The sequence below is a fragment of the Saccopteryx bilineata genome, chromosome 1 (genome assembly GCF_036850765.1).
Source record: "Saccopteryx bilineata isolate mSacBil1 chromosome 1, mSacBil1_pri_phased_curated, whole genome shotgun sequence".
NCBI lineage: Eukaryota > Metazoa > Chordata > Mammalia > Chiroptera > Emballonuridae > Saccopteryx > Saccopteryx bilineata.
In genome coordinates this window covers 56,565,466-56,591,419 of record NC_089490.1, presented here as the reverse complement: position 1 = coordinate 56,591,419, position 25,954 = coordinate 56,565,466, and the positions used below count along the sequence as shown (strand labels likewise).

The 25,954-nt window shown below is 36.5% G+C and overlaps 1 protein-coding gene across 10 annotated transcripts in view; it reads right to left on the bottom strand.

Moving 5' to 3' along the window:
* DOP1A (DOP1 leucine zipper like protein A) overlaps positions 1–25,954 on the bottom strand; it is a 128,875-nt gene that overhangs the window by 40,745 nt on the left and 62,176 nt on the right. For 6 of the 10 annotated variants that reach the window (XM_066254111.1, XM_066254076.1, XM_066254090.1 and 3 more), the window contains 11 exons: positions 23,755–23,863; positions 22,398–22,518; positions 20,718–20,837; positions 18,883–18,994; positions 18,497–18,526; positions 17,946–18,185; positions 7,613–8,243; positions 5,769–6,043; positions 4,481–4,633; positions 2,518–2,618; positions 80–339 (listed from right to left, as the gene is read on the bottom strand). In XM_066254111.1, coding sequence (XP_066110208.1) covers positions 80–339; positions 2,518–2,618; positions 4,481–4,633; positions 5,769–6,043; positions 7,613–8,243; positions 17,946–18,185; positions 18,497–18,526; positions 18,883–18,994; positions 20,718–20,837; positions 22,398–22,518; positions 23,755–23,863 — 2,152 coding nt within the window. The remainder of the gene's footprint in view (positions 1–79; positions 340–2,517; positions 2,619–4,480; positions 4,634–5,768; positions 6,044–7,612; positions 8,244–17,945; positions 18,186–18,496; positions 18,527–18,882; positions 18,995–20,717; positions 20,838–22,397; positions 22,519–23,754; positions 23,864–25,954) is intronic. The other 4 variants (XM_066254098.1, XM_066254113.1, XM_066254083.1 and 1 more) reach the window with 3 other exon arrangements.

Here is a 25,954-nt window from a genome sequence, read left to right as displayed (position 1 = left end):
TCACTGTCGTGTTCACCTGTCACTTTATTTTAATAACTTTATTCTAAATAAAGCTGTTCTACTTCCATGGGATATTCACCATTGTTGCATGCAAAATTTTCCATGAAATGCTTGTCACTCTCTTCTGCAGGGTAACAAGGTGCTTTATTCCAGTAACATTCTGCTTGTACACGCTGCACTGAAACCCTCTGAGTTTTCGGATGAAGCAGGAGCAATAGCAATGGTTCCAAAAGTCTTGCAATATCATGTCTTTGTAGGACTTGGTTCAGCCAGGCTTGTCCCACAGAGCTGGTAGAACCGTCGAGACTGTTAAGGCTATCTAACATGATGAACAGTGACCTACAATAAACACAAAGAACAAAATAACTATTTTACTTGTGACACTCTAATTTTTCTAAAATTAACATTATTATAAGTTGTGTTTCTTATTTTGAATTAACTACTTTAAACTAATCATACTTCAGGATAACTTTTGACCACAGCATTTTAATTTTAATCCCTACAGTCTCAGTAGATACAATAAGAAGTCTTTTTTCCTTTTTTGCAAGTACTTAACATTTCTTAAAATTTCACAAGCATACATTATTCTTATAAGATAATTAGTAAAGAATAGATAAAAAGCTTAAGAAATTAATCTTGTTTTAGCAACATAGTCCTGTCACCAAATACTGAACCCCCTGCAATGCAAGTCAATGTCACCTCTATGCTGGTCCATGTTCCTCTGCTCCCATTTTCTTTGTGAATTAAAACTACGAGCCTAATTCAAGGAAAGACTTTCTATGAAAGGCATGAAGGAATGGTTTGGAATCAGAATACTCAAGATTCAAATCTGGGCACCCACTTTACCTCATGTGTGGTCTTGGGTAACTGACCACGTCTCTGGGCCTTTACTGCCTCACTTGTATGATTAGCAAATGTGGTTGTTGAATTGGAGATGGTATTGATAAAATAACTAGGCCTAGGGCCTAGTCTGTGGTAGAGGTCCAATAACAGATCATTTAAAGATGGTGAAGTGTTGGGGACCGAATAAATAAACGGTATTTTTGCAATTTGGACAGAGGTGTTGGGCCCCAACACCACCTCACCTGCCTAGTAAACAAAGAGCTGTATTTGATTTTTATTTGTCTTACTTATGTTTTTTGGAAGAGGCTGGAAGCTAGTTTCTTATTAGTGTAAAGTTAAATTTGAATAGTATGGTGGGGGTTGTCTTTAAGTTGCCTTGGAAACTTAACTGAATTGTGAATGGACCACGTTTTTTCCATGAATAAAGGCGGATGCACTTTTGGGAGCAGTTACCTTACGGCTCAGGAACAGTAGAGACTGTTCACCATGGCATCCTCCTGAACCCATCTGTATGTATATATATCTTTAAGTCTTTGTCTATCATTTATTCAATTTCATACCTTTCCCATTCGAGACCCTGTAACAGACTCATCGCGGCTGGACAGCGACAATTGGTGCCCAACGTGGGGCCATCAAAAAAGGAAAAAAAGAAAGGTAATAAACCCCCCCAAAAGTGTGCACATAAAATAAATATAAAGCTTTTAGAAAGTGAAACTTTTAAATAGAATTTGGGGAGAGAGTATAATAATAAATAATTCAGGAGAAAAATAAATATGGGACAGATAGTCTCAAAAGTGAGGGACCTTTTTCTTTTTGTACAAATGTTTTGAGAAGAAGTTATTTTATCAGAATGAGGTATAAACAGAGGAACGTAAATATGAGGAGACCTTGGAGCCTGAGAATAACTTGGGAGATGAGAATATCGTGGCTGTGGCCATTTTAAACTTTGCACCTCTGCACTTCTCTGCTCCCAAAGTCTTTGTCTCAGGCCTTGGAAATCCCCGCTCCAAAGAGCAGAAGGCTGGCCTCCCTCGGCAGGGGCTGAAAAGCATCAACTGAAACACATCCAGTAGAGCACATGTCTAACCCTGAACTGGGCTTTAAGCACAGTTAGATTTGTGGCCACTTCTATGAAACCTGCTAGTAAAACGGCTATCTTATGCCAACATATGAATCTTCCCATAAGTGGCATCTCCTTGAAAGTCAATGCAAATCTCATATTTGGGGAACGAATCATCTAAGTAGGCTAAATCTCAAGCAACTACAGGGTCTTTGAATCCATGGAAGGGGTCTGTCAGTGTTTTAGCTTTAGATTTTAATAAGTCCAGTTCAGGCAGAAGACTGAGCATAATTGCAAGAGAAATTCTTATATAATTTACAGTTTATATGTGATCTCACTAAATGTGCATATACATAGATTCAAGAAAGCTGTGTCTCCATTGCTGTGTTCCTGACACCTAGAATGGCACCTCCCACATTGCAGGGACTTGATAAATAGTTGGCCAATGAAAGGAAGGGGCACTGTGTACTCCAGAGCTAGAAAGGGACAATCTGGAAGATAAATAAATCTGGTAGATAAATAAAATTGCCTACTCCTGCCAAACTAACTGACAATTCAAGAAAAGAGATATTAACATATCTGACTGTAAAATTTAAATATAAAATGTAACCAACCTGTCAAAAGAACGTGCAAAAGATGAAGACTTATTTATATGGAGGTCCCTTGTTAGATGCCAAAGAACTGTAAACTTTGCATGTGCTTCCATCTTTATTTTCTGAGGAGGAATATGAGAGATTCATTTTTTTATTATCCTTTGAAGATACTAAGTGATTTTAGTAAAATCAAAGTAGCTATTTAAGAGAGTGTTATGTTCAATGTCCACGATACTCCAAAACACACTGCAATAAACTTTATTTCTTCATGGAAATAGAAACGTAGAAAATACTTAAATATATACAAAATATTAAACCTAAAGGTTCATTGCATGCTGTCTCATAAATAATTATTCAGTTTAGACAATCAGTTTACTAGATTACTGTATGAAAAAGCTGCTAATGTGCATGTAATCAGGATATCCTGAATATAGGTAGCATTTCCCCCTTATTTTAATATAAATAGTAGACAAAATTGATTTTATTATACTATATGATTTACTTTTGCTCCCAGAAATTATATATCGATCCCAAATAAATTTATCATCACTTCAAAGCTGGTTTATTAGATTAAAAAATTTAAATACCTAAAAATTATTTCTACAAGAAAAATGTTACACTACTTTTGGGATTATTTGAAAAAGATTGTTAAGAAACAATGGATTAGAACAATGAAAAAGTAAATTATTTAGAAAGACCAGCTTTGGCATTAGATAACATGTGTTAATGTAAATAAAGTAGAGATTGTGATATTATCAAAATATTTATATTTTTTCTTTAGCTCTTATAGAATCCTTCAAGTAAAAATCCCTCTAAACCAGGACTGCAGCTCTTTACATTGCTTGTGATAGATAGGTCAGAGAAGTGCTTGCATTTCCTATGGGCTTAATATAAATATATGTTTTTCTTATGAAGTCTGTGTTTGTACATCAAATAATACAAACATATAAAAATAAAAGTAAGTAATAACAGGTATTTTAACTTTTTACATAGATATATAGAATCTTTATTCAGAACTTAGTATTTCTTTACAAATGAAATGTTACACAAATAAACGGGTAAATAATTTGTTCTAAATTTATACTTAATGTAAGAAAAATTATTAACTTACAATATAAGGCTTTATTTAATATTTTATATCTGAAAAGTTTTGAAAGAATGTGTTGAAGCTGAAATAGAACTTTAACATTTTCCTGTAAATAAACTTTTCATTCTTCCTCACTCCTTCATTTGCCACTTCTCCACCTGCCCAATGTTTCCTTTACTAACATAGTGCCTTTTGAACATGACCCATTCAAACTCACTAGCACTGAGTTTTTTCTCAATTTGGGAAATACACTTCTAAAAGCTATTCAACAAAGTCTTCAATTTACATTACAGAGCAAGGGAAGGACAACCACAAACTTCATTAAGTTACCCGGAAGAGGTCAATCCGGAAGAAGCTGGAATGAGCTTTTTCTCAGGCTCATTCATAAATCAGATATCTTTACTCCAACTGACTTATATATCACTTCCTGAACATTAGAATACAAAATTCTTATTTTGGATATGTAATATAATGAAAATAATATAACTTCACATATTAACATTTTATAGCTTATACATGTAACTTAACACATTTTATTTCATATATTCACGTATCCATCAGTACTGCAACTAAGCCACTGATTCCTCTTTAAATGACTCAAGTACTTGGATCAGCTTCAACTTTAATCATTACTACCCGTAACTGCTGTCCTGAACCAAGAAATAAGCCCAGTATTTGAATTTGGTTTACCTTTTTTATATTACTGATGCCTTTGTAAAGAACTTTTGTCTAAAAAGAACAGACCATTTATTTTAAAGATATTAAAATCACCCTGAATGAAGCTGTATTATCTCTTATTCAGATTCTAGCTTCAATCATTTTCCTAGACTTTCTTTATTTTACATCAGGTATTATAGAAGTGGGAAGTGAACACAGGACAGGAAGAGAAGAATTTACCTTATCTTTATGGGTTAACTGCTGACTTATAACATCCTCACAGATGCTGGAAGAAGGGACCAGGTTATGTAGTTGATAAAACAGTTCCACACTCTTTTGGTGGTGCTGAGGTGTCCTATCCCCCAGCTGGTCCCACAAAGTTAAAGCTACATGCTATAGAAAAAGGAAACCATAAATGAAAACTTACTAACAAACATTCCCTACTTTTACATACCAATCTGATTGCCAGACCTCAAAGGGCTTTAATACTCATTATGCCACTGGGATGAGATTTAAAAGTGTACCTTTCATCCACCCACTTTCTGGTCATTTGGGCCCTTAGAACTTCTTATATAGCCCTTAAAAATATTTATTTTTAACATCAGACATTTATTTAAGTACTTTCTACAGGGCCAAAATAAGTCCCCATCCCCATTTCACTATTTTAGTGACATTTAGTAAAGTGATGCTGGAATACATTATCCTTAAGAGGATATAAATCCTACATTAAATTCATTAATATTTACAGTTATATGTTGCCAAGTGAAATGCAATTCATTGTCCAAATATTTGAACTACTTAAAGCATATAAAATAGGTCACCCATACTTCAGAGCTAGGTGTGTTAGCACAGCACGGGATGACCAACGACAGCATTACTAACAATGCAGCCACCTTCAGGGTTCGCCACCTCAGCATTACAGAATCAGCTCTAACCTAGCGGGACAAACTATCTAGAGGGACACAAAAACCTGAAATCAGATTAGAAATTGAAAAAAATAATTTACATAAAATACTAAACTTTTAAACTTTTTTATATATACAAAATCTACCTGCTGAAGATGTAATAAATCCAAATAGACTTGATGCTCTTTCTATGTACAGAATATCATTTATACAGTGGTAGAAACCAAAGACTGGATTTTTTTAAATGTCATCATTCACCAGCAATGAAGAACAATATAGTCAGAAAAGCTTTTCCTAGGAATTTTGGAGAGCTAACTTGTACAAAGCAAAAGTGCCTGAACCACTTCATCTGGAAATAAGTTTCATTATATTTGGCTGAAATTACTTCTCCATAGCTTTGGTACCTTAATACTTGCCTTTTGTTTTCCCCGTCCTCCTTTCTTTTTCCATATAAAAGTAGTGACAAGATGGGCAAAGCTGTACAGATAAAGTGTAATATGTTTTCCTATTTCTATACAATATGATATTAAGGTGTTAAATTGAGCTTGATTATCATCTTTAAAAGCTTTGCTATGCAAACTTGGTCAAGTATTATCTTAGTCATTTTTGTAGTTAGAATTTACCTTGAAAAATTCAGTCTTCTCAGCTATATACTTCAGATTGCCTGGAGTGAGGGGAGGTCTAATAACCACAGCTACTCTTCCCTGGTTTGGACTTAAAGGTTGTACAGGTTCCACACTGTTGATGTTTTCCCCAGTGACCATGACCACAGACTGAGCCAATCCCACAAGGTCCATGACTAGTGAAATAGCAACACTCTGCACACTGAAATCACTTGCTTGGTTGCAAGCATTCATCAGAGTCTGGAGCCACAGAGGAGGCTGCACGTGCTCCCAGTCTGAAACAAAAGACGGAAGCCAAGACACATCACACTAACTAAACTTTACACGGACTCTAATTTCCCAGTTAAAAAAAACAAACAAACAACAAAAAAGAAAAGCTCCTCTACTTATTACCTTTAGGTCTTGATATGTTAACAAAACCACGGTTTCTCATTTAGACGAGAAAATAAACCATCAACAAAAATTTCATACTTTTTAAAAAAATATGTACTCCCCCCCCCCCCCCCATTTTTCTGAAGCTGGAAACAGGGAGAGACAGTCAGACAGACTCCCGCATGCGCCTGACCGGGATCCACCCGGCACGCCCACCAGGGGGCGATGCTCTGCCCATCCTGGGCATCGCCATGTTGCGACCAGAGCCACTCCAGCGCCTGAGGCAGAGGCCACAGAGCCATCCCCAGCGCCCGGGCCATCTTCGCTCCAATGGAGCCTTGGCTGCGGGAGGGGAAGAGAGAGACAGAGAGGAAAGCGCGGCAGAGGGGTGGAGAAGCAAATGGGCGCTTCTCCTGTGTGCCCTGGCCGGGAATCGAACCCGGGTCCTCCGCACACTAGGCCGACGCTCTACCGCTGAGCCAACCGGCCAGGGCAAAATATGTACTTTTTTTATGCCAAGTTATATGATCTACATTCCTGTGTTTACAATATATATTAATCAAATATTATAAAATAGTCACTGCACTGTGTGCATATATAAAAATTCAAATAAAGGTAAAACACATATACTAGTCATAATAGAGAAAATCAGTGAGGGAAAAAAAGTGGATCTAAATGTTCATTTCCTTCAAAGGATGAAGTTAATTTCTTTCTTAGCTTCTATTCACTTGCAAACAAACTGTGAAATACATCAAAATCACAAATGTTTCCAACATATTATTCTCTCCATAATGACAGCACTTCATTTTTAAAAATGTAGAAATTAGCCTGACCAGTGGTGGCACAGTGGATAGAGTACTGACTTGGGATGCTGAGGACCCAGTTTCAAAACCCCAAGGCTGCTGGCTTGAGAACAGGCTCACCAGCTTGATCGTGGGATAACTGACATGATCCTATGGTCACTGGCCTGAGCCCAAAGTCTCTGGCTTGAGCAAGGGATAACTGCCTTGGCTAGAGCCCCCCGGTCAAGGCACATATGAGAAGCAAACAATGAACACCTAAAGTGCCCCAACTACAAGGTGATGCTTCTCATCTCTCTCCATTCCCATCACTCCCCTCTTTCTCTCTCGCTAAGAAAAAAACCCCTACAAATTAGCCAGACCTGTAGTGGCACAGTGGATAAAGTGTCAACCTGATATGGTGAGGTCCTCAGTTCAAAACCTTGGGCTTGCTGGCACAAGGTACATAGAAGCAGCAACTACTATGAACTAATGCTTCCTGCTCCTCCCCCACGCCCTTCTCTCTCCCCTCTCTTTAATAAATCAATAACTAAAATCTTCAAAAAAAATCTACAAATTAAAATAACACTTTAAAAAATTAACTGTCTAAAAGATTTTAAAATTTGAGTGCTCCTGAAAAGAAAGCATACCATAGAAAACATTTCTATATAAATAAAACAGAAACTACCTTACCAGTCTCTGACTTTTCAGAATGTAAGTCTGAGGTATGGTTCCCCTCAGCGATGTAAACCGGAAAACTTGAGCACTCCAGGAAGAGCTGGCAGGCAGCGAGGAAGGCAGAAAGGTACCCTTTTGAAGTTTTTTGTTTACTTATGTTTCTCTCTTTTATATCTCCACGGGAATCCCTGTCCCATTTTGAAGTGTCTCCTTGCTCGGGGCTAAGCTCCCCAGGATGTTCTGGAGCCAAAGTTTGAGAAAAAGAGTCACCCTGAACAATGTAGAGGTTGATAAGTCTGGTGAGAAACTCCTGGACATACTCCAGGCAGCACTGCATTGCAGTCTTTTGGACTGTTTTCCCGCTTCTGGGTGCTGTCCCCTGAGGGACTATGGAAGGGGCCTGGATGATGGTTTCTTCAGATCCCACAGTGGAAGCCGTTTCGGCCTCAGAGGAAGTGCTACCAATTGGGATGGCAGCTGCTCTCGGCCCTGGCGCTTCACTCAGGTCTCTGTCAATGTCATCAGTTCTGTCTGCTTGGTACTGTATGAACTCAGTGAACCCGCTCTCTGACGACTGACTACTTGGCGGATTTTCTCCATCTTCAAACACTTCAGTAGGATTTTCAAGAGAAACTGATGATACCTGCTAGAGATGAAAAAGAACAAAAGGCTGAGTAGCTAAATGTACATATTAGGAATTAAAAATCTGAAATGACCACGTTTGGACAGAAATCAATTTTAGATTACTATGCACAACTTAATCTATGTAGTTAGTTAAATCTTAAAATGGTTTCTACAATTGATTTTTGTCTATGATAATCAATAGGAAATATGGATATGGTTCTAATGAATGTATTAAAGTCATTCACTAGTATTTTTCTCTACATGCATAACATAAAGTTAGGTTCATGAGGGCAAAATATGTGTATATACAAATTTATAAGATCCATACCCTTATTCTCAAAAGACTAACGATTTAGTCAATTTACTTTATGAAAACACTTTCTTAATATCTAAATCATACAATTTTCCTACTGCCTAAACAATTTCTTGCAGTCAAGGAATAAAACATGTAAGGTTTAAAAAAATTACATTCAAGAAGCATAAATAAAATCTAATAGGTCATCTGTTCAGGACCACATGAGTGGGAAACTTCTGTCTGAAAGTATAAAGTACTATTTAAGTGTTTGCTGTTATCATTCTTAAATTCTTTCAACAAACAGTTACTGAACCTATAGTATGTATGACACTGTGTTGAGTACTAGGAATTAAAAGAATAGTTCATAATCTACAGGGCAAGAAAAGAAACAACATATAAACAAACAAACAAAAAAAATGAACCAGCTACTGCAGTAGAGCTGGGTTGGGTTAACTGTTCCCTCCCTATGAGAGGATGTGTACAATGATTAAGCATATTTTCTGGCCTAGTTTAAATAAACAAACACTCTATATATATATAAACTCCATTGGGCAATTGTGCCAGAGTATAATTCAAATTTGAGTAAGATCACTAAAGATATGTATGTACTAAATGCTCTGCTGCCACAAGGCTGGGCCTCACCCAACGTTCCTTGCTTCAGTGAATCATACCATCATTTACCAAGCCAGGAAGACAGAAACCTAGAGGTGAGTCTTGGTACCTTCTCCACTCCCCTCCACACTTCCTTTACATCCCTTCAATATAGTGGTTAACGGTGTTGACCATTAGTCAGCCAAAGCTCTACCACTTACTAGCTTGGCAAGTTATTTAACTTCTCCAAACATAGGTTTCCTAATTTGTATAACTGACATGACAATAATTCCTCCATTTTATAAGCTGCTATGAACATTAAGACAATATATATATAAAGTACCTGATATAATACCTGACACATAGCAGACATTCAATAAATGTTAGTAATCACTCAATACCCTAACTGATCCATTACTACAGATTACTGATTTTCCCTCCTAAATATATGGCTAATTCATCCAATTCTCTGTTTCCACTCCCAAATCTTGTTAGCACATTTATACCACCTCTCACCTGCACTACGGCATATCCACACTCCACACTGCAGCCAAAGTAATTTTTCAAATACACAAATCTGATGATTATGTCACTTACTTTTTCCCTTGCATGCGTTCTAAGATAAAAAGCCTTAATACAGTGAAAAGGCTGAGACCTGGGCTCCTGACTACATCAACAGCTCTATCCCCCCTCACTGTCTACACTGTGCTCCCATCTACCCATGAGTCTTTGCAAACGCTCTTTCCTCTATCAGACGTTCTCTTCTTTCCACCTCACTCCTACCCCAGATTCCCCTGGGGTTTCCCTCAAATAATCCTTTCTCAAGAAAGCCTTCCTTGGCCCTCAATCAGGATCAAATCCTCCCATTTTCCACATTCCTACCACTCTATATTTTCCTTAATACACTCATCATAACTATAATTAAATGTGCAATTTGTTTAATGTTTGTCTCAAAGAAAGAAAGGGTCAAGAAGGGCAGACACTGGGTCTGCTTCACCTCTGGATACCCAGCGTGAGTGTTGAATAAAGACTATTTCCTCTACTTCAAAGGTAAGAAAACTACCTCACTTGTCATGGTGCAGTGGATAAAGCATCAACCTGGAATGCTGAGGTTGCTGGTTCAAAACCCTAGGCTTCTCTGGTCAAAGCATATACGAGAAGCAACTACTATGAGTTGATGCCTCCCCCTCCCCCCTCCCCCACTCTCTCTAAAATCAATAAATAAAATCTTTAAAAATAAAAAAAGATAAAAAAAAATGAGGCTCAGGGATATTAAATAAAAAACAGCTATGCTGTGTAGAGGGTGTCATATTGAGTGGGATGCTTGAAACCGTATCAACACAATAAATTTAAAAAGAGAAAGGAGCTCATTAGCAGAAGAGCTCAAATTAGGTGATTTTAATCTTCATGCTCTTTTCACCATAACATATCACTTTATCTGTAAGACTATGAGAAATGTTCATAGTATAATGACAAAGTTAGAGATGGCTATGAGACTGAACTTGTCAATTTTTTTTCTTTGAATGGTTAACCACCATCTAAAATCTTGTATTAATAGTTTTAAAAAGTATTATTTAAATGGTAAAATTGTAATTAGCTTATTACTGTAAAGTTATTTCTGTATTGACCTTTTTAAAAGATTTTATATTAGTAGAATTCAAGCTATAAAATTCATTATTTTGTACTAGAATGTCATTTTGAAAATAAAAAGAAATTATATATTTTGTACATTTGGATATAAAGATCCAATACACTGGTTTTACAAAAATGTAGTAAGAGCAGAGATAAAATTAGACTTATAATTCTTTAAAGAAGCATTCTTTCACTTACGCTTTCAAAACAAATACAGAAAATACCCTCAGCTTTCAAATATGATCAATTTTCAGATATCTCAGTGAAGATAATACCAATTTGCTTCAGTAAAAAGTAGGAAAAAGATACATTCCCTGGGAACATAAAAGAATACGAGAGATAGAGAGAAAGAAAAACATATTCTAAGGTTAATAAACCATTATTTTTAAAGTATATTATTTAATTGTATTTCATTTACTGCAAATTGATGTTCCCATCACATTACCTTTAATTACCAGTAAGTGCCTCCAGATGTTTTCCACACAGTAAATATTCACATATTTAAATATGCTACTGAGAGAATGCTAAGGTCCTTTCCCTATTCTAATATCATTCAAAAAAAAAGTGAAGGCCATGGCCAGTTGGCTCAGTGGTAGAGCGTCGGCCTGGCATGTGGATATCCTGGGTTTGATTCTTGGTCAGGGTACACAGGAGAAGCAACCACTTGCTTTTCCACATCTTCCCTTCCCCCATTTCTCTCTTCCTCTCTCTTCTCCTTCCACACTCATGGCTCAATTGGTTCGAGCACATTGGCCCAGGCATGAAGATGGCTCCATGGAGCATCTGCCTCAGGCACTAAAATTAGCTTAGTTGCGAGCATGACCCCAAATGGGAAGAGACTTGGCTTCAGACAGGGGTTGCCAGGTGAATCCTGTCTGGGGCACAGGTGGGAGTCTATCTCCCCTCTTCTCACTTGGAAAAGAAAATAAATAAATAAAGCAAAGCTTCAAAAGCAGTTAATACCTATTTTAGTTTTATTTCTAATATCCTAAAGGCATAAAGAAAAAAACAACAAAATGAATTTCCAACAACAGAATATTATAATAAATATTATAATAAAGTATCACATATAAAATAAGCAGGTAAGAAGTCAAACAGACATGTTTTAGTTTATGTAGAATGATCCTGGTTATGTTTAAATTGACTGTCAGTAATTCTTATTTCATACATGAAGAAAAATATATTGAGAAGGGCCAAAATATGTTTTAGGATTATTAGTTGATGAGGAAGGTTGCATGTTATCACCCTGATAGTATATTTTTCTTGGCTGAAAACAAACAAAAAAACAACTGAAAAAAAGGGGTGACTATATAAATTCTTATATGCTAGAAATTTTTAAATCTTTGTTTTAACATAGCACCACCATACCTATATAATTTCATTGTTTTCATTAATATTTGCTAAAAATATTTTAATATCATAAAGTTGAAAGCTTTTAAATTACCGATTTTGCCTTAGGTGTTTTGCAAGTGTTTAAGTATGCTACTAGTACTAGGTTAAAATCATTACAATTCTATTCAGTGTCATAAAATAAGCATTAAGAATCTAGAAGATAAGCCTGACCAAGTAGTGGGGCTGTGGATAGAGCGTCGGACTGGGATGCAGAGGATCCAGGTTTGAAACCCTGAGGTCACTGGCTTGGGTGTGGGCTCACCAGCTTGAGCGTGGGGTTGCTGGCTTGAGAGTGGGATCATAGACATGATCCCATGGTCATGGGCTTGAGCCCAAAGATTGCTGGCTTAAAGCCCAAGGTCACTCACTGGCTTGAGCAAGGGGTCACTCATTCTGCTGTAGCTCCCAGGTCAAGGCACATATGAGAAAGTCAACGAATAACTAAGATGCCGCAATGAAGAACTGATGCTTCTCATTTCTCTCTCTTCCTGTCTGTCTGTTCCTATCTGTCCCTCTTACTGTCTCTATCTCTCTCACAAAAAACAAACAAACAAACAAAGCATCTAGAAGATGAAATAAAAAGATTCTGGATTTCAAGAAGAGCATGTCAAAAATCTAGTGCATCCTTATGAAAATGACCAGTAGTTCAGATTATAAATATGTGGATACTGAGCACTTAAAATGTGGCTGATTTGAGGCCCTGGCCAGTTGTCTCAGTGGTAGAGCATCAGCCTGGCGTGCAGGAGTCCTGGGTTCGATTTCCGGCCAGGGCACACAGGAGAAGCGCCCATCTGCTTCTCCACACCTCCCCTTCTCCTTCCTCTCTGTCTCTCTCTTCCCCTCCCGCAGCCAAGGCTCCATTGGAGCAAAGTTGGCCCGGGCGCTGAGGATGGCTCTATGGCCTCTGCCTCAGGTGCTAGAATGGCCCTGGTTGCAGCGCAGCGACGCCCCAGATGGGCAGAGCATCGCCCCCGGGGTGGGCATGCCGGGTGGATCCCGGTCAGGCACATGCGGGAGTCTGTCTGACTGCCTCCCCATTTCCAACTTCGGAAAAATTAAAAAACAAAACAAAACAAAACAAAAAAAACAAAATGTGGCTGATTTGAGAGAGGAACTAAATTTTTTTATTTCAAGTATTTCTGATAAAAATTTAGCACTTGGCCCTTGCTGGTTGGCTCAGTGGCAGAGCGTAGGCCTGGCATGTGGAAGTCCTGGGTTCGATTACCAGCCAGGGCACAGAGGAGAAGCATCCATCTGCTTCTCCACCCTTCCGCCTCTCATTTCTATCTCTCTCTTCCCTCCCACAGTCAAAGCTCCACTGGAGCAAAGTTGGCCTGGGCACTGATGATGGCTCCATGGCCTCCGCCTCAGGCGCTAGAATAAATGGCTATAGTTGCAATGGAGCAACACCCTAGATGGGCAGGGCATCACCCCCTGGTGAGCATGCTGGGTGTATCCCGGTCGAGCACATGCAGGATTCTGTCTCTCTGCCTCCCTGCTTCTCACTTCAGAAAAATACAAAAAAAAATGTAGCATTTGGACAAAGATGTGCAATAAGTATAAAATACATAGAATTTTGAAGACAATACAATAAATAATGTAAAACATCTAACTTTTATATTACATCAATTTTATATTGAAATAATAATAAATTAGCTAGAAAGGGCTAAAATATAATTAAAATTATTTTCACCTGTTTCTATTTACAGAAAAGTGGCTACCAGAAACTTAAAAATTACTTATGTTGCTGGCATTATATTTTGATTGGAAAGTGTTAATATAAAGTTAAATTGTAGTACAGCCAAAAGCCTACAAAATGGTCTACTGACAGATTTGGATCTATGCAAGATTCACTAAATGGTTATATATAAGGGCTTTTACTCAGAAACTGTTCTGCTTCGAAGAAATAAAGAGTTGACCCTTGAACAACATGGGCATAGGAAGATGTTGACCCCTTCATTCTCCACACAACTAAAATCCACACATAACTTTTGACTCCCCAGCCTACTGTTGACAGAAAACCTTACCAATAATACACTGCTCACAAAAATTAGGAGATATTTCAAAAATGAATATGAAGCAATAAAATAACCCCTAATTTTTTGAGCAGTATATAAACCAGTCAATTAATACCTATTTTGTATGTTGTATGTAGTATATACTGTATTAATAAAGCTAGAGAAAATAAAATGTTAAGAAACCATAAAGAAAATACATATACAGTACTGCATTGTATTTATTGACAGTATGTCATTTGTATTTATTGTATTTATTTACAGATGGTGTTAGTTTATACCATCTGTTTGTCAATATCTACATCAATATTGTCTTATATAACACAAAACATTGTAGATCTTATATATATTAATAACATCAGACATCAAAAATGTAAAGATAATGTGAAAAAGGAATTCATAATTATTTACTGGTATAATGATTCTTGTGTGACAACAAAACAGCAGCAATATCATTGCTTTATGGTAGGTCAGTATAATAGATATGGTTGCTTCATGGTAGCCTAGCCTACACACTAATAAATGAGTCATTACAAAATTTTTATGGTATTCAGCATTACAGTCATATTCATAGCACAGAATTTAAAATATTGTTACATTTAAAAAAACCACTTACTATAATGGTTGACTGATAGGAAAGAGGCATAATGTATAATGTAATTATTTTGAAAGCAAACTTATAAAACAGTAAGAGAACATACATATTATTAATTTTATTAAAGACTATTCACCTTGTGTCTATGTAAGGGTAGGCTATCAACTTTCACACAAGTCATCCACACAGTGTTCTACACAATGAATATTCAGGTGATGATAACGATGACACAGAAATGTCTTACACAGTTCTTGCCATACAGTTAATTATAAATAGATTTTCACACAAACACATGCACACATAAATAACAACAGATAGGTTTATAACTGTATGGCATGATGATTAGTTACAATTCATTAAGTGAACGCTGATCATCCTAAATGTCTCCATCTTCACATTGAGTAGGCTGAGGAGGAGGAGAAAGAGGAGGAGGAAGAGGAAGGAGGAAGAGGAAGGAGGAGGAGGAAGAGAGGGGGAGGAAGAAGAAGAGGAAAGGGAGGAGAAGGGGGAGACAGAAGAGGAGGAAAAGGAGGAGGAGGAAGAGGAGGAAGAGGAAGAAGAGAGGGTGAGGGAGAGGAGGAGGAGGGGTTGGTCTTGCTGTCTCAGAGATGACAGAGGAGGTGAAGGAGGTAAAAAAAAGTGGAAGGAGTGGAAGGAATGGAAGGAGTGGAAGGAGTGGAAGGGGGAAAGAGGGGAATGGGAGAGAAGGGGAGGAAATGGGGGGGAGGGGGGAGAAAGGGAAAAAAGGGGGAAACGGGTAAAGAGGAGGCAGGCACACTTGGTAAAACTTTAAGGAACACACTGTAATATTTGCCTCTTTCCTTTTCATGTCTCTAAAAGTGTTTCTATACAATATCAATCCTATTGTGTGCTTTAGTTTTAAGTGCCTGTAGCATAGAAGGTTCTATGTCATAAAAGTCAAAAGCAGCATTGAGGACAGTACGTGGACCTCTGCCAGACCCTCTCATGTCGATTTGTTTTCTGGCACTGCCGCTTCTCCGCCTTCCTCCTTGCCCGGCACCACTCGTTCATGTCGTGAACTCGTCTCCATTAAGTCTTCTGGTAACCTCTGATGTGGTGTCTATTAGTTCTTGAATTTCTCCATATCCATATGTTGAAATCTTTTTCCCTTCACTTTTTTATTTTTGCTATATCCACAGTCATGATTTTCTTGATTGGCTCTGTTTTAAACCCTGTAAAGCCAAGGATAATATCTGGACTAATTTCTCCAGCAGGAATTTATTGTTTGGGCCTTAATGACTTTAATGGTTTTTCTATAACAATGATGGCATCTTCAATGGTGTAATACTTCCAGACTTCCGTGCTCTTCTTTCTATCAGGGCTCTCTTCCATAGCATTAGCAATTCTGTACTTAAGAGTATCCTGTGTGTAATGAGACTTAAAGGTCCTGATGATCTCCTGACCTAGAGGCTGAATTAGAGGCACTGTGTTTAGAGGCAAGTAGAAGACATCAAGGCCTTTAATGTTGAACTTACGGGGTTCCGGGTGGCCAGGGGCATTGTCCAATATCAAACAAACTTTAAAAGGCAGTCTTTTACTGACAAGGTACTTCCTGACTCCAGAGACAAAGCACGGATGGAGCTAATCCAGAGAAAGTGCTCCCATCGCTCAGGCCTTCTTGTTGCACCAAAAGGCTGGTGGCGGCTGTTATCTTTTCCCTTCAAGACTCAGGGTTTAGCAGCTTTATAGACAGTTAGCCTGTCCCATCCTGCTCTAAAGCCTGGTGTTTGCATCTCTTTCTCACTAATAAACATCCTTTGTGGTGTATTTCCCCAGGAAATGCACTTCTGTCTGCGTTAAAAATCGGTTCAGGCAGATATTCTTTCTCCTTGATGATTTCTCCTTAATGGTGACTGCGAAATTACCTGCTGTCTCTTGGGTGGCAGAAGCTGCTTCTCCTGTTATCTTGACATTTTTTAAACCTAACCACTTTCTAAAATTATTCTCCAGCTTTAAATCCTTCACCTGCCTTTTACTTTAAGTTGTCCCACAGTGACTTCACTTTTTCTTGATTCATATAAGAGTCTATAGGTATGCCTTTCATATAGCAACCTTGTATCCACATTAAAGCTACATTTTCAATATGAGATAAAAAGGTATTTATTTGCAAGGTGTTTGTTCCTACTGGCACAAGTATAGTAACTGCTTCACAAATATCCTTTATAAATTTTTAAACAACGGTCCTTAACTGGATTCATTTATCTTGAAATGACAGGCAACCACAGCTGCAGACCTCAATCTACAGAACATATCAAACAATTCAATCTTTTCTTGTAATGTCATGACTTTTCTTTGCTTCTTGGGAGCACTTCCAGTATCACTAGTAGCACTTTGTATGGGTCTCACTGTGTTATTCAAGGTTTCCAGTATTGCACTAATCATGATAAAAAATATGCAAGAACTGTGAAATAATACATTTTTACTGAGTTATGCAATTTACTGGATCGAAAAACTGCTCACTCAGAGATGAGATGATTAGTGCCATGTGGCACTTTAAGTGAATACTCAGAACACTTCAGCTCACTGCAACAACAAAAGGAGCGGCTGTGAAATTATTAGTGGTATAGTATGTAACACAGTTAATTTAATGCAGTTATGTTTTAACACTACAGCTTTTCTCAGAATTTTACTTATTGATTTGATAGAGAGAGGAAAGGAGATAGAAGGGAAGGGAGGAAAAGAAAGGAAGAAGAGAAAGAAAGAGAGAAAAACATGGATTTGTCATTCCACTTACTTACACATTCACTGGCCGACCCTGTGCGTGCCCTGAGCGGGGATCGGGGTGACACTCTAACCGAGTGAGCCGCCTAGCCAGTGGTGATGCCACATCTCTGCCGCTTGCTGACATTTCTCTCAACAGCAAATGGCACCACGTATGATCTGTGTTTGTGTGCATACGTTTTGATGAATTTTAACTTTTTAATAATGGATGTGTATATTTTATGGTAGTAAATGATAAAATAGACTATTATCTACATTTATTTTATGCATTCATGACATACCTAGCTTTTGCTTAATTTTTTTATTTCTACATTACAGATGCATATGGGAGTTTTTCAAATTATTGCAAATCTTCAAAAATGTTATATATATTTTAAATAAATATCTGTATAAATGGACCTACACAATTCAAACCCATGTTGTTTAAGTGTCAACTGTTCTAATGTCAAAATCAACACCTACCATTACTTTTTTGTCTTCCCATTCTTTGACTGAGTTGTTCTGCCCACTTGGAAACTGCAAAGCCCCTCCAGTGCTGGCAGGTAACAGTGGAGGCTGAACTTTGCTAAGGATCTTTGAGCAGAGCCTGAGCGAATCCGTGAGTTCAGACAAGCGCAATGTCTGGAGATGGCTTGTTAGCGCAGAAACCATCCTGAGTAGCAACTGGGGCAAGTGTTCTGTCTGGATTTCAATGTAAGTCTCCTGAAAAGAAAAGTGAAATAACAAAAATTTAAACAATGTATAACCCCAAAGTTATATTATTTTATTAACTTTTAATCTATATAAAAAGGAAATAATTTTTACTCATCTGTAATATTTTATATGTATCATGCTCTAATTAACATTGTATAATCATTTAATTATTGACATAAGATTTAATGCCTAAATTCTCAATTTATTATTTTAAAGTACAGACTACAAAACAACGCCAGTTTTATCTGCTATGTTACTGAAATGATAGTACAACAAAGGGAAAACAATCAGTTAAAAACAAAACAGGCTGAATGGCATACCTGACACAGCACCCTCATACTTCTAGTAGGCTTCAGAATGAGAGAGCAAAGAATGGAGGAGAGAAAAGGGGAAAAGATTTCCAAGTCTTCATTTAATAGAAAAAATCATTAATGAATATAAATGCAGTATTAAATCATTACACACTAAACATTTAAGATTTCAACAACATGCAATTATGCAGTATATCCCATGTATTATATAAGACTTTTATATGTACTATGTGTATATTTCATAGGACAAAATATTTAATAGAATTATATTAAAAAAGCTATGTCAAAAAAAATTAATATTAAAGATAAAATTTATTTGAAGATAAGGTGTCTTCAACATAACACATTTGAACTATATTAGATTTCCTCAATATTTTTTACCACAATGATCTTACCAAAGAAACTATATCCAACAAAAAATCCACCAGTAAGCAGAAATTGGTCAGCTGTAACTCAGATGACTCACTATCTCCAGGCCCAGTCTGAGGTCTGGCACGCATTGTCCTCCTAAAAGAGTAAAATTCACTTTATCAAGTATACTATCAAGTGAAATAAACGTACACCATCATCGTTTTAATGGGAGTCAACTCAACATTGGGGCATGCATAGTAATGTTCTTATGATGAAGTACATTCTCTTTGCCCCAGGACACTACTGTACCTCTTTGTGGAAAATTCCCAGAGCAAGATTTCTAGGTTTAACCTACCCCTGCAGTTTCCATCCTGCATCTCCAAGTGTTACGAATTTCACTTTCAAGGACTTATTTCTTATCGGTCCCTTTACAGATACCATTTGCTAGTTAGAAAAGATTATTTGCTGCTGTATTTATAACTTCAGGGCCTTTGTTTATACAAACCTGTCCTGAATTATCAGTCTCCCTTACCCTCATTCTCTCATATCCAGAATGCATCCATCTTTCAAGGTTTAAGATCAAATGCTACCGCCTCCAGGAAGCCTCTTCTGATCCAAGTAGTAGAGATCATTACTACATTCATATCAAATTATATGAATCCTATATGACATTCTACTGCCTTATACTCTGAAGGACAAAGTTAAGAATACGGTATAGTCCCTAACCAGCAAGAAATATAAACACATAGAGAAATAAATGTAATAATGTGACTATATAGGAAGTGTTGATTCTGATAAGAGACTTGAAGAAGTCACAAAGGCTACTGAAAGGTGGGTGACCTCTCTATATAGGGCCTCAAAATATATGCAAAGGGGGAAAATATTAAAAATAGCACAAGTGAAGGCTCAGCAGCATGAAAGTTAATGTGTGTTCAGGGAATAGTCCAGGTTAGCTAAAAAAAGAAGGGATGTGTGTTTTTGAATGTAGAAATGAAGGCCAGGTGAAAATAAGACACACATAATTCCTCAACATTCCTACCACATTTTCTTTCTACTAAAGCATGGTAACTTTTAATTTAATACTAGGAATATACATGTGCATGTCTTACTCATTCCCACTACACAGTTTTTGAAGATGAGGATCAGATATGCCTAGCACAGTGTTTTTCAACTAGGTGCTCAGTATCTGTTTAATGAATAAGCAAGCAATTTTCCAAACCATTAAATTTACAATTAATGTATCAAATCAGCATTTCTATTTTTGAGAGACTTTTAATCCCAAATTCATACATGCTTACTTTTTTCCTATATGTTCCTGAGGCTTGAAAGGCTAAACTGGTTCTGAGAGAATTTGGGCTATGATTCAGACAGAGATTTTACTCAGGGTTCTTTGGTTTCAGAGTACTTGTTAAGCTTTATGTCCTAGGAGTTGGAGGCATTTATCACTCAGCAATGACAATATGGCTGGTTCTATGGCTTTAAAACAGACAAATGTGACACCTGGCACTTTTTTGTTATTAAAAGTGGGAATTGTTTTGGGAATATGTTCTAAGGCAGCAGCCACAAATTTGCTATTTTTCTCTAAAATAAGGAAAAACTAGATTTAGTATATATTGGAGAGGGAAAGTCTTTAATGTACGCTAGTGACTGAAGAACTCACCTCTAAACTTCTTTCCAATGCTGATTATATAATCAATAATTCTATATTCTAGAGTTGGACAGGGTAGAGCCAGATTATAGCTATTAAATATTTAATAGCTGTCAACAGTAGGAGTAGAATGTACAAAAGAAAATTCTTTTCATTAGATTCAAGAACTTAAAAAACAAAGATTGGCTTTGAATGCTATTAAATTAAAATGAATGAAACAGTTAAACATACCTACAACATTCTTCAAACCAACGTGCAACATAATCCCACATATAATAAGGCTCAAAGGAATTAAAGAGAAGGTTGGCAGTTTTAATCAGCTCTGCTGTTTTCTTATTTTCCCTTAATTTACTAAAATAAAAAAGAAAAACAAAAACTAATAAATATTAACATTTATTTTTTCAAATTAAATTTGAGTAAAATGTTGTCAGGGCAGTACATATTCCTAGGTACTTGCTAGAAAACTTGTGAGAAAATTGGAATGGATAATTTTTATCTACTGACACTCTCTTATTATGTTATATGTAGTCATTTTTCCAAATTTGAGTTTTTACTACTTAACTATATGATCAAAATAAAAAATTAGCCTTTCATAAGAAAAAACAGCTGTACTTCCAGCAAAAGAACAGGAAGTTCTTTTTGAACTTTTCTGAATACCTAACTCTTACTTTGGAATTAAATTATTTTGCTTCCCTTGGCATACATAAAATGGGTAGCTATTTGATTTTGAAAGCTCAATTCTGAGATAACTTTGCTTTCCTGTACTGTTCAAGAATTGTTTACTAAAGTAAAGTTTATTTGGTGAGTTTCAATCTAATATTCTTAGCTTAAGATACAACAGCCAAAAGAACTAATACTGTATATAGCCATTATTACAGAAGTCCTATAAGGGAAAATAACTTTGTTATTTCAATGGGAATCCTTTAACTTATTAACTACCCACCTACCTACCATCTCCAAACACCCATCTTACAATGAAAACAATTATTTTTATATAGAGTAAGGTACTGTCAATGCATCTAGCAAGTTGCAACACATACCCATGAATTAAAGATTAAATACTCTACAGGGCAATATAAAATATCAGACAGAGCACAGAATAAAATAGTGTACTACTCTGGTCAATATAAACTTCTCAAACAAAAATTATAGGGTATCATATTTATTAGAAATCAAAAGTGGCCATAAAATGTTTCAATATGTAAATGTATGCTTTAGGTAAATTCATTTATCTCCAGTATTATCAAGGGAATGAAAATTATGTAAAAAAAAATGTAGTCATAGAAACGTCATATTTTAATAATAAATGAGACTGGAAAAGTGGTAGGCTGCTTAAAGTAGAAAAGAAATAAAAAAGACTTTGTCAACATGTATCCTTCACTGACTTGGTGAACAGGGTATGCTAATTTTATGAATTATCTTAGCCATTAAAAAATTTATTTATAGTCCCTGGCCGTTGCTCAGTGGATAGAGCTTTGGCCTGGTGAATGGATGTCCCAGGTTTAATTCTCAGTCAGGGCACACAAGAGAAGCAACCATCTGCTTCTCTCCCCCACCCACTCCCTTTCTTTCCCTCTTCCCCTCCAGCAGCTAATGGCTAGACTTGTTTGAGCGTCATCTCTCAGTGCTCGGTTGGTCAGGTACATCAGCCTCAGGTGCTAAAAATAGCTCTGTTGATTAGAGCATTGGCCACAGATGGGGCTGCCAGGTGGATCCTGTTTGGGGCACATGTGGGAGTCTGTCTCACTATCTCTCCTACACTCATTTAAAAAAAAAATAAAGGCATTTATATATACCTGAAAGAAGAAATAACCAATATTAAAAAAAAATTCTTTAAAGAACACCTGGTGGCCTTTGATTCACTTAACTCTGTGTTTAAGTCATGCCATGCCTAATTTTTTCATAATCTACCTGCTTAACTGAGCATGATCCTTGCTGAAGGGTGGTTCCATCTGAAGATCCAACTCTGCTTTGCATTGAGAATACAATGTTCTAAACACTTCTATTAAGACATCTTCTAAAATTACAGGTCCTAAAATTAACATACACATTAAAGACAGAAATAATTAGCATTGACAAATCGTGATTATCTAAAAATTGGTCCAATTAAAAAATGCTTTAAAACAAGTATTTTTTTACACAAGTTTTTCTTTAAAGCTAAATAAACTTCACATTTTGAGAAACTAACAGTAAAATATTAAATAATTGAACAAATGTTTATTTAACCAAGGCTGACAATGGATTACAGAATAAGGGAAATTCATTTTGACAATTAATAGTTGTTACTTTGGACAAGTTATTTAACTTCTTTGAGCTAATACCAAACTTATATGACTGTTGTAAGAGTTACAAAAACATTCATAAGGTGGGTAGCATAGTTCCCAGGATATAATAACTATTCAGTAAATAATAGTAATATTACTACTATCTTAAATTTAAGTAATATAAAAATGCACATGGATAATCTTTATTGCTATAACAGGTAGCAATCTCCTTAAAAAAATCTCGAGCTTCATCTATTAGCACATAATAGCTATAATAAACCTTCAAAGCCACTGATATAACTCAAGATATTTTTATATTTAAAATTCACTTTTAAAAAAATTACACTTTATTATTTCATTTTTTCTGCTAATACTTATGTTTTTCCTTAATTTTTGTCCCTAATGCCATAAATAACTTCCCAATGAACTAATTATAGAAGAAATATACAATGAAGAAAAGGAAAACACACAAGACAAAGGGAGTATGGGGAAGAGTGTTGATGGATACAACTCAAATATTATTGCTCAAAGTCCCTTGACTTCTGTGAACTATAAGATGGTTATAGCCCTGGCTGGGCAACTCAATTGGTTAGCACTGTCCCGACATATGGAGGTTAAAGGGTTTGATTCCCTGTCAGGGCACATAGAAGAATCAAGTGATGACAGCATGAATACGTGAAACAACAAAGTGATGTTTCTCTCTCTCTGTTGCTCTCCCTTCTTCTCTCAGTAACTTAATCAGTATTAAGAGTTCAGATATCATCTTTAAAATGACTCCTCTGCTACACACATAGTACAGAGTAGATACATGATAATATACTAGTTGGATGTATATCTGTATCTTAACATTCTAGGGTTAATGTTAGGTAAGAAATTGTTAAGAATGTGTATTTAGAGACCATCTTAAAATATAGCAATTTTTCTAAGTAACAATTTTGCTTTATTTGTATTATGAAAAATATAAAACAAACATGTGACCTCATGCCCTACGACAGTAACATTACCTAGCTCAGGTTTGTCCAGCAAACTGATTAAAATACGAAAAGGTTTTAGATCCTGCATTAAGGTGCTCTCTTCTCCAAATACATTCACTTGTAAGATTCCCACCATTGCCTTTAAAATAGAAAAAGTACAGTCATTTTAAAGAGATTCGTATTTTTTTTTCTAACAAAAAATATTTTTAAATACAACCACATGTGACAAAGATTTACATCCCCAATTAGTGCTTTTCTGAAGCTTTTCGCTGAAGTTGGCTTTTTCCATCCACTAGTGGGAAAAAATGTTACATTTGTTTTATTTGATAGAAGAAAAAAGTGCTTACATTTTTTTTCTAGAAAAAGGTGGAAAGTTAAAGAAAATCTAGAAAAATAAATTCATGAACTAATTGATTGTTTGCCCAAAAGATATATAAATATATTTCTATTTAAGATCATCAACAGTCCTGGTCTATTGGCTCAGCAGTAGAGTGTTGGCCCCGGTGTGTGGAAGTCCCAGGTTTGATTCCTGGCCAGGGCACACAGGAGAAGCAACCATTTGCATCTCTACCCTTCCCTCTCCTTCTTCTCCCTCTCTTTCCTCCTCTTGCAGTCATGGTGGGAATGGTTTGAGCAAGTTAGCCCCAGGCTCTGAAGATTGCTTCATGGCCTTGCCTCAGGCACTGAAATAGCTGAGATGCCAAGCAACAGAGCAGGGGCCCCAGATGGGCAGAGCATCATTCTGTAGGGCAGTGGTCCCCAACCCCCAGGCCGCGGACCGGTACCGGTTCATGGGCCATTTGGTACAGATCCGCAGAGAAAGAATAAATAACTTACATTATTTCCGTTTTATTTATATTTAAGTCTGAACGATGTTTTATTTTATTTTTTTTAATTTTATTTATTCATTTTAGAGAGGGAGAGAGAGAGAGAGAGAGGAAGAGAGAGAGAGAGAGAGAGAGAGAGGAGAGAGAGAGAGAGAGAGGAGAGAGAGACAAGAGGGAGGAGCTGGAAGCATCAACTCCCATATGTGTCTTGACTAGGCAAGCCCAGGGTTTCGAACTGGCGACCTCAGCATTTCCAGGTTGACGCTTTATCCACTGTGTCACCAAAGGTCAGCCCGATGTTTTATTTTTTAAAAATGACCAGATTCCCTGTTACATCCGTCTAAGACTCACTCTTGATGCTTATCTTGGTCACGTGATACACTTATCTATCCCACCCTAAAGGCTGGTCCGTGAAAATATTTTCTGACATTAAACTGGTCCGTGGCACAAAAAAGGTTGGGGACCACTGCAGTAGGGGGCTTGTAGGGTGGATTCCAGTTGGGGCACATGCAGGAGTCTGTCATTCTGCCTCCCTGTGTCCCCGCCTCTCAATTAAAAAAAAAATCATCAACATGCACCAGACTATGACACATCACATAGTAGTATCTGCTAGTATGCAATTATTTTCCCACTGGTGACTCAAAACCAACTATACTCTTATAACCTCTATTTTAAAATGCTTCAGGAACCATTTATTTTCTTAGTTTATTTTTTATATCCTGAATAAATGCAATTGGAATAAAAGTAATATAAAATATACTTACAATATAACTTCAGAAATACAAATTTAAAAAAATTTCTTTTGCAATTGCAACAAAAGAATAAAATACCTAAAAATAAACTTAAAGGATGTGAAAGAATTATATGGTGAGACTATAAAGCATTATTAAAAGAGATGAGAAAAGACACAATGAAATAAAAAGATATTCTGTGTTCATGGATGGGGAGAATCAACATAGTTAAAAAGGTCATAATACCCAAACCAATATATAGATTTAATAAAATCCCCATTAAAATCCCAATCTCATTTTTTTAAAGCATTAGAACAAAAATATCATCAGATTTGTAGGACACCACAAAAGACCCTGAATAGCCAAAACAATCCTGAGAAGAAAGAACAAAGCCGAAGTTTCACACTACCTGACTTCAAATTGTGCTACAAAGCTATGATAATTAAAACAGCATGGTATTGGCAGAAAAACACATACACAGAACAATGGAACAGAACTGAGAGCCCAGAAATAAAATTACATGTATATGGGCAAATAATTTTTGACAAAGGAGCCAAAAACACACAATGGAGGAAAGCCTCGTCAATAAATGGCGCCGGGGAAATTAGAAGGCCATACGCAAATGAATGAAACTAGATTAGTTTGTCCCTATGTACAAAAATAAATTCAAAA